Here is a 10,086-nt window from a genome sequence, read left to right as displayed (position 1 = left end):
GCTCTGGGCTGATGGCTCAGAGCCTGGAGCCTGTTTCCGATTCTGTGTCTCCCTCTCTCTCTGCCCCTCCCCCGTTCATGCTCTGTCTCTCTCTGTCCCAAAAATAAATAAACGTTGAAAAAAATATTAAAAAAAAAAGTTCCAAGAATTATACAAAAGCACATAACACTTAAAATGATTTTGACTATTTCTTACTAAAAGTTAACTTATAACTTACTCCAGTCTGAACTCTGGATGATAGTCATGTAAGTGATTTCTCCACATTTAGTTGCCTAAAATTCTTAAGGAACTGAAAAGTGAATGTTTAAGAATCATGGCCTTTTACCAACAGGCACATGAAAAGATGTTCAGCGTCGCTCCTTATCAGGGAAATACAAATCAAAACCACACTCAGGTATCACCTCACGCCAGTCAGAGTGGCCAAAATGAACAAATCAGGAGACTATAGATGCTGGCGAGGATGTGGAGAAACGGGAACCCTCTTGCACTGTTGGTGGGAATGCAAATTGGTGCAGCCGCTCTGGAAAACAGTGTGGAGGTTCCTCAGAAAATTAAAAATAGACCTACCCTATGACCCAGCAATAGCACTGCTGGGAATTTATCCAAGGGATACAGGAGTACTGATGCATAGGGGCACTTGTACCCCAATGTTCATAGCAGCACTCTCAACAATAGCCAAATTATGGAAAGAGCCTAAATGTCCATCAACTGATGAATGGATAAAGAAATTGTGGTTTATATACACAATGGAATACTACGTGGCAATGAGAAAAAATGAAATATGGCCTTTTGTAGCAACGTGGATGGAACTGGAGAGTGTGATGCTAAGTGAAATAAGCCATACAGAGAAAGACAGATACCATATGGTTTCACTCTTATGTGGACCCTGAGAAACGTAACAGGAACCCGTGGGGGAGGGGGAGGAAAAAAGGAAAAAAAAAAAAAAAAAAAAAAAGAGGTTAGAGTGGGAGAGAGCCAAAGCATAAGAGACTGTTAAAAACTGAGAACAAACTGAGGGTTGATGGGGGGTGGGAGGGAGGAGAGTGTGGGTGATGGGTATTGAGGAGGGCACCTTTTGGGATGAGCACTGGGTGTTTTATGGAAACCAATTTGGACAATAAATTTCATATATTATAAAAAATAAAAAAAAAAAAAGAATCATGGCCTTTTAATTCAAGTGTTGTGTTTTCTAAGAGAAATCTTGAAAAATTGGAGATCCTAGAATTGGATTCTCCACAATGCACACATGAAAGTTTTCTTCTCTAGAACGGAATCATCTATGATTACAATCTTGAGTCAATACTTTTGACATTTCCAGACTCTTCCCTCACTTGGAACAGTGTCATTTTGTCTTTTGGTACTAAAAACAGTAATAAATAACCCTTAGACTGCATTTTTTTTGCATCTTATCACTATGAACACACAGAGGTATCATTTTAGTAAACAAGGGAAAGGTGGCACAAAAACAGAAGGAATTAAAAACTTGTTCTTCAGGAAAATGGATTATGTGCCCCCTTTTTGTAAACTGTCAGGATTACAATTCACATAACCCTTCTTCAGAGGTATTCGCCTTGACTTAAGTAAACAGACACTGAATTTAATATAAATCTACTTATAGAATATTAAATATAGTCCTCTACCTTTCTAAAACACATAACCTCCCCAGCACGATTTTCATTTCAGGACACATATTGTGTACCTAGAAGACGATGATAACTTTCCCTTTAAAAATATATTTAGATGCTTTTAAAAGAAGTAGATTTTTAACCTTAAAAACTCTTTTAATTTATATTATTTACCTGCTGACATGATCTGAAAGCATTTCACCTGATAATAAATCTTGAGGAGTTACAGTAAGACAGAAGTTATTTGGACTTCACTGCCTGAGATACCATTGCTTTTTGAAGGCCTTTATTTATTTATTTTTTTATTTATTTATTTATTTAGAGAGAGAAAGACAGAGCACATGACCAGTGAAGGGCAGAGAGGGAGAGAGATAATCCCAAGCAGGCTCTGCACTGCCAGTGCAGACCCTGACATGAGGCTCAAACCCACAAACAGTGAAATCATGACATGAGCTGAAGTCAAGAGCCAGATGCTTAACCGACTCATCCACCCAGGTGCCCCTTGAAGGCATTTAATCCTAAGTATCCCAAAGCTACCCTACAAAACCCTCAAAACCATAAAGAAAATAACTTATGTAAAAATCCTTTTGTTCAAGGAGGTCACATGTAAGGCTTAAAAAAATTATTTTCAATCCTCTTTATTCAAATATCCACTAATATATGTTCGGGTTGAATAATTTTATTGGGGAGAGGTGAACATTTGTTAAAACTTTTAAAACAGACATTTTAAATATAAATGACTATGTAATACCAGTTTTTATTTAAAAACATTTTATTAGTGACTACTACAAATATACTGGAATTCCTTTTTTAACTGATTTTATAACTTAAAGATATTACAATATCTTTATTATTTTTCCATTTGGAATTGAAGCCACATTTTATATAGAAATGTTTTTTATGTTGTCTTTCTATGATAAAAATGAAATTTCTGAATAAGATATTAGTGTGAACTTTCATATCACTCTCTACTGTCATTTTCATGGAGACCAATCTCCCCTACTGATTATTAGCATACCAATGTTAAAACAAGAATTCAATCTTAGGATCCTGGGTTCTCTAGTTGAGCCAAAGGACCAAGTGTGACTTGGTCACATTTTATTTATAATGTAAAGTGGACTACTCACTAGAATTTTAGAGAACAGTTCAAATTCTACCACCAGTCTACAATTTATAACAAGTAAATTTTCATAAATCATCATGAAACCACTTAAATTGGATTTAACAGGGTTATTCAATCCATCACTTTTAATTTGGAATCATAAGAGAAAATTTTGCAAAGAGGGCCCTCTGAAGACACTTCTCTCTTAGGACACTTATTCATTTACAGGGGTTATTTTCTTGCTCTTTCAAAGACTACATCTAAACAAAAAGGGGTTTCTATTGTTTCAAACACTAATGCAATTCATTTAGCACTACTTGTGACATAACAATTTTGTGAAAAATAACTTCACATCCCCCATATTAAAGAAAAACAAAACTAGAAGTGTAATGTGTTGAGCTTAAAGATCACCTGTTACAAGTTAAATTTATTTACAGACACCATATACTCTAAATGGTATGTTTTTGCTCAAACTGACAAAATTTGAGGAAATCTGTTTCCTTAAGAAAGCACCTAAAAGCAATACAATGACATTTCAACAAATTAGCTCCTTCCATTTATACATGCTAAAAAAGTGTTCATAAAAGGGAGCAGTGGATCAGCAATACAATTTCCAAACTTGTAACTTTTAACATTGTAACATACAGAATATGACCACAAAAGAACAGAAGTGAAAAGAAAACATCATTAAAAGTATTTTATTTTACAATGCAAAGCAAATAAATCCTAAAGTACTTTAAAATATTGGGTTTTAGGCCTTGACAAAATGGTCTTTATAAGAATACTTTTCAAACTGTAGTCCCACAAACCTCCCAATCCTGTTTTAATGTTAAGTTACAGACTCAATTATTTTTTTTAAATCCTCTATAAATGGAACTGCCATATTCATAGATCAATATAATTTTGATAAGCATTACAAACTTTAAAACTTCAAATTTTTTTCTCAATTGTAAACTTTTAACTCTCTATATTTTCAAAGATGGATGAATCCTTCCAGATAATAGATCCATGCATGAAAAGAGTTTTAATCATATCTCAGACATTTTGCATATTGACCCTTATCAATACCTAAAAACTAAAATATGGCTAAAGGCAAATTTTAAAAATTGTTTATTTTGCATGAATTTTAATAGAACATTTCTGAGATGATATTAACAAATGGAATTCGGGCCTAGGATATTTTCCCAGTTTTTTGGAGAAGTTCATAACTGTTCCATCTCTGTTATTTTGTCTTTAATTTAAATAACTTGTCTTCAACTTTCCTTGACAAACTGGACATCAGTCACTATCAGAATATCTCTGAATTTAAAAGCTACAAATAGTCTACTAATATAACTTTAATAATTATGTGAAAACGTCTGTGAAATGCAAGAATATTTTGGTTTAAAAGAATATGTACCTATAACTAACACCAACTGTGTCCCACTGATATGAATACTAGAACTATGTCAAACGATTTTTTTTTTTTTTGGTTTTGGTTAGGTTTCTGAGAAGAAAAAACAATTCCCAAACTAAGACTCAGTGTTGAATTTGTATAAAATAAAAGAGAAAAAGACAACATTTCTCTCTTGTAATGAAATGACATATGCTCTAGAGTCAAATTTAACTAACATCTATTAACTCCTTTAGGCAAAGAATCTGGAACTTTTTTATAGGAAAATTTTCCCATTTATTATCTTAATGAACAGAATGAGGTAATACTGTATCTTAAGAAAACTAGCCTAATCCTGGAGAGATACTCATACGCTATTAAAGATAGATATTTTTCTGTTTGGTTGGAAGCAAAGGACAACCTAGCTTGGAAAGAAAACCATGAGAGATCAAACTATAGCTTTCTCTTTAGTGATACCATTTCCATTCAACAGGTTTGGATTCTCTTTCTTGAGAAAATCTTATATACCAAGTCTGAGCTTTTATACTACAATGAAAACACATATTTGAAAATGTTAGGAGTAAGCTGGTAGCTTTCAGGCCATTCTTCCAGCAGTATGTAAAGCTTTAGGAGAACACCATAGAGAATTTCCTCTTTAGGGAAAAAGGAGTTCAAATTCTCAATTTAGGGAAAAGGAGTCTCAAATTTCTCAAAGAAAACTAAGGGAGCACATGAGGGATGTTTCCAAACAGCTTCAGAATTCTGCTATTCAGCATAAAATTCTATGGAAATACTGAATCTTTACCCATGACTCATAACTACTATAGTTCTTTTATTTCTAAATACTTTTCCCATATCTTTTGGAATTGTTTTTTGGTACTTAAACATAGCATATACTATTTCAGTTTTATGTGCAAGCACTCCCCCAACTGAAAACTAAAGATTATACTTTAGTACAGAAAGATAATTTTTCAGCCAATACACTATGTTAATAGATTACTAAATTTTCTCTTTAATGTGGTATTTATAAATTCTTTATTTGTCCCAAGCAAAGAGGTGAATCCATATAATGTTTAAAAGCCTCAGGGTTGTATGATTGATAAATATGTGCATGTGTAAATACACATAAATACATTTTAAATATAATTCTTTAAAAATATACTGATGGCCAGTGGTGTGGTGGTATAAAACATCTTGGAAATATTTATTTGAAAATGCCATATTTTATGTACTTTTTGTGTCCAGTACTGTAATACAGAGAAGACAGATTAAGCACAGTTTGTAAGTGACAAATTCTCAGAATATGCCTTTTGGATCATGCTGTGATGAAAAAACTTATGATGGTCAATGAAAACTGAGATGGAAAAACAAAAAATCAGAAGCAAGTTAAAATGAAGTTGTCTGATGGTCTTCTCTATATTCATTCAGGTTGGTTCATCTTCTCTCATCTCCATTAATATTGGTTATGGATTATTTTCTTCATTATGGGAAAAATATTGTTTTAATTCTATTGGTAGATCTGCTAGCAGCATACCTGATGTAGTAGGCAAATAGTCAGATACCTGATGAATGTATGCAATTGTTGGATAAATTATAGTATTATGCAAAAACTCACATGAAGAGGCACTTGAGTAGCATGTTAGAAACTGATCTTTAGTAAGAGCAAAGTGAAAAAAATGCACTTCAATGAACAATAATGAAAATATTTTAACTTACTGATACTGAGTATCTCCAGATATATTATTAGACAAATAGGTCCTAAAAATGATAAATACCATCCATAGCTAAAAAAAACATTGCCTGTTTTTTGGCTATCTGCCATTTAGAGTCTCTAACAGATAATGATAAAAAATGTTCACATTCATAGTTGGTCATTTTCATTCTTTTCAACTTATTTAGGGGAAAAAAATGAAGACACTTATATAATTTTGATCGCAGTATTGATTTTACAGCTGGATGGTATTATTCTTCAGATCAACAACACTATTTGACAGTTAACAAATTGCTAATGTCCAGTGTTTTTAAGAAATATTTTTTTCAGTGTTCCTTGAAATAACAGTAGGATTTTGTATCTAACCCAATTTAATTGGAAAACAAAATAAGTGCTTATAAAGTCCAGAGTTTTAATCTCTTCTGAATCTGTTGTCTTTGAAATTAGGCATTTTTGTTAAGTATTGAAAACTCAGTGATGGTAATATTCACCAGAAAAAAATGGTGAAGTGAATGAAACACAGGAATTGATTGAATAAAAAAATGTTGGCGCTTATCTTTACTGTACCTTTGAATTTGAAAATATGAGTCTCTTATATTTTAATCAAAGATTCAGGCATCTGTCATGTATTTTTCAGGACAAATCTGAGTCTTACTTAAGACTTAGTAAGATCTGAAAATCATTTTAAGTGGTCCACAACATTTGAAAGTTATTATAGCTAATTAATAACACTTGAAAATCATTTACAGTGGTCAGTTTATAGACGATATTGTACTTACTATGATGGTTTAAGCTATAATTAATGGAAAATAGTTGATAACTGAAGAAATATAAAAAATAGATTTTAATTTTATGGATTTTGGAAACTTGCTTTTAAGAGGTGTTTAATTAAAGCAAAGTTTCTGGGGTGTGTGTGTGTGTGTGTGTGTTTAGACCATACCATTTGGCACATGAAAGTGCAGTGGTTGGTATGGTTGGAAAAAAATCGGTGGTGGTCCAGATGTTACATAATAATTAGGATACCTTCCCTCAGCAGCAAAGTATGGAGCAGGCTGATAAAAGCAAGTTACATTGTCTGTATTGGGTAAAATATTCTGTTCTCCAAGTACTTTTAAAGCCATAAGTGTGATCATATTGAGTGTCTGCCTTCTTTCATGACCCATAAGGCAAACAGTGCTTTCATTCACAACTCCACGCAAGGTCATAAGGTAGTCATATTTGCTATTTTCTTCACCTATGAAATGGTTACGGAGGTACGATTCAATCTTCTTTTGCTGTTCTACTACATCAGGAAAATCAATGAAGAATCTAGAACACATGTAACGTTCCAGTGTCTTGATTTCTGCTTCACAAGCTGGTTTAAAATCACGAACCAGCAAGTTGCTGTACTTCAGAAGGCCACCACCTCTAATCTCTTCAGGTTTTCTAGTAGATATAAGCTTGTATTGCAAATGTGTCATTGCTTCTTGGAAGTCTCCATACATGCTTTCAGCTATCACAACAGGATAATATTCTTTGGTTAGCCTAGCATTTTTGTCACTGTAAAATTCTAACATGGGATCCAAAACAATTTGAAAGGAATCAACACTAAATTCAAATTGCCGTCTGAGTGAATTCACAAATTTTAGCTCTACATTTTTTCCAGTGTTGTTTGAAAGAGAAATGAGACTCCAACGATCATGCATATTGCAAACTTTGACCATCTTCTGCACATAAGCCTCTTTCATGGTCTTTAGGGTGATCTTTTCCTTTTTCACACCTTTTGGTAAAAAGTCCAGTAGACAACCTAGAACTGCATCCTTAACAACTTGAAATTCCTGATCACTTTGTAATTCAACACCAAAAATAACATCAAGATCCTTATAGTTGATTCCACTGTGGCTTGCAAGTATATAACTTGCTGTGGAACCATTCAATCGGGAATCTTTAACAATAATTCCTTGCTCTATCAATTGGTCTTTCACAACATGAATGATATCTTTTGGTTTTACCTCCAATGTGGGGAAATTTCCCCTTCCATGAATTGGAATTACTTCATCTAACACTTGATCCAGTATTATAACTTGATCCCAAGTGAGATTGCTAAATCTGATTTCAGACATTGTAAGATCGGAGATCAACTAGAAAGCAAGCAAATATTGAGAGGAAATGTTAGCATCACAAAATCAGTGTTATACTTAAAGCATACAAAAAAGTTAAAAATAGACTGTTACCCTCATAAACAAAACTAATACTAGGAAGTAAATTGTCACTGTTCCTAATTGTGTTTAAATATATTTTTTAAAGTTTTTATTTAAATTCCAGTTAGTTAACATACAGTGTAATATTAGTTTCAGGTGTACAATATAGTGATTCAACACTTTCATTCAATAGCCAGTACTCAATCACAGCAAATGCACTCCTTAATCCCCATCACCTATTTTACCCATTTCCCCACCCACCTTCCCTCTGGTAACCATAAGTCGTTCTTAATAGCTAAGTGAAATAAAAGCCACTATGATTATGTCAAAATTGTTAGATCCACTAGTGCATGCAAACAGACATTCTCAAGGAATTGTTAGAAATGTAATTATTTTGTTATGTAAGATGGTGGCCTTTCTCAATCTTTCTTCATGTAAATACTATAATGATTGTATTTGGTATAATTTTTTTTTTCATGAAATAAGCATAGTACATCACTGACATTAGTTGTCATTAATTTCAAGTGAGATCAAAGAGCATATCTGTGTGTGTTAGACCCAGCTGACTGAAGGCATGATGTTTAGAAGCAATGCATAGAATCTTTAATCCAAAAGATTTAAGGAATTATGGTTTCATATATATTACTGCTCTCATTTTAAAGATTACTGAAGCCCATTAGGTTATGAATTCCTTGAATTGCCTGAGGATATAAGGATAGTACCTAACTTATCATCTCTTCTATGTGCCCAGTAACTCTAAGAAATGTTGAAGGAGGAGCACCTGGGTGGCTCAGTCGGTTAAGTGTCTGACTCTTGATTTTGGCTTAGGTCATGATCTCAAGGTTTGTGAGTTCAAGCCCCACCTTGGGCTCTACGCTGACAGTGCACAGCCTGCTTGGGATTCTCTCTCCCCTTCTCTTTCTGCCACTCCCCTGCTTGCACATTCTTTCTCTCTCAAAATAAAGAAATAAAAAAAAAGAAATGTTGAAGGAAATAATAAATGTCATTTTAAAATGAAGAACAGGGAAAAAATGCAAAACAGGGGCACCTGGGTGGCTCAGTCGGTTGAGTTTCTGACTTAGGTTCAGGTCATGATTTCATGGTTCTTGGGTTCCAGACCTGCATCAGGCTCTGTGCTGACAGCTCAGAGCCTGGAGCCTGCTTTGGATTCTGTGTCTCCCTCTCTCACTGCCCCTCCCCATCTTGCACTCTCTCTTAAAAATAATAAATATGTGGGGCGCCTGGGTGGCTCAGTCAGTTAAGTGTCCGACTTCAGCTCAGGTCACGATCTCACGGTCCGTGAGTTCGAGCCCCGCATCGGGCTCTGGGCTGATGATGGCCCAGAGCCTGGAGCCTGCTTCCGATTCTGTGTCTCCCTCTCTCTCTGACCCTCCCCCGTTCATGCTCTGCCTCTCTCTGTCTCAAAAATAAACAAACGTTAAAAAAAATTAAAAAAATAATAAATATGAAAAAAAAACTAAAAAAATAAATAAATAAAATGAAAAACAAATGAGACTACTATATTTTTCTCCAAAATGGGGGCAAAGATATAAAAAAACTGTAAGATTCCTGAGCTTTAAAAACTGTTTTCTGCAGATATACAGTATGATATGCTCAGGAAACTTTACAGTTTGGAGTTAAGAAATTTAAAGTTATAAATACTATATATGCAATTGTTAAATATAAGTCTATTATGTAATTAGGTACAATTACAGTTATTAAATGGATCTTCGAATACTCTAGTAAGCTGTCAAGCAGATATATCTAGGAAAATAAATAAAGCTAGTTATGGATGTAGCTTTGGGTTTAGGCTTTCTTTCATGAATACTAGAAATTAAAAAAACATATGAAGTTTAAGGCATATTTATATAGATAGTATTCATATTTTTCCCATGTAAATGTGTGTAGATAGTATTCATATTTTTCCCATGTAAGGAGGTATTAGAACAGAATATCAATATTTAGAATTTAGTGTTGTATGTTTCCCTAGTAGACTAGAGCAAATATTATCATCTTATTTGACATCTGTAGAATCAGCTTTTTTCTCTTTTTTTGCTTTTTTTATTTGTTTATTTCCAGTATAAATAACATACAAT

At 33.6% G+C, this 10,086-nt stretch overlaps 1 protein-coding gene across 1 annotated transcript; it reads right to left on the bottom strand.

Annotated features, from left to right (window-relative positions):
* Positions 1 to 5,115: 5,115 nt before the first annotated feature.
* LOC123594937 (terminal nucleotidyltransferase 5D-like) lies at positions 5,116 to 7,912 on the bottom strand. The gene has a single exon (XM_045471969.1). The coding sequence runs from the start codon at positions 7,910 to 7,912 to the stop codon at positions 6,740 to 6,742; it is 1,173 nt and encodes a 390-aa protein (XP_045327925.1). The 3' UTR covers positions 5,116 to 6,739.
* Between the last annotated feature and the right edge of the window lie 2,174 nt (positions 7,913 to 10,086).

Source organism: Leopardus geoffroyi, chromosome X, assembly GCF_018350155.1.
Source record: "Leopardus geoffroyi isolate Oge1 chromosome X, O.geoffroyi_Oge1_pat1.0, whole genome shotgun sequence".
NCBI lineage: Eukaryota > Metazoa > Chordata > Mammalia > Carnivora > Felidae > Leopardus > Leopardus geoffroyi.
This window is presented reverse-complemented; position numbering and strand designations above follow the sequence as displayed.

Excerpts from the sequence above, each read along its gene's own strand:
- LOC123594937 (XM_045471969.1), bottom strand. The coding sequence starts at position 7,912 with ATGTCTGAAATCAGATTTAGCAATCTCACTTGGGATCAAGTTATAATA.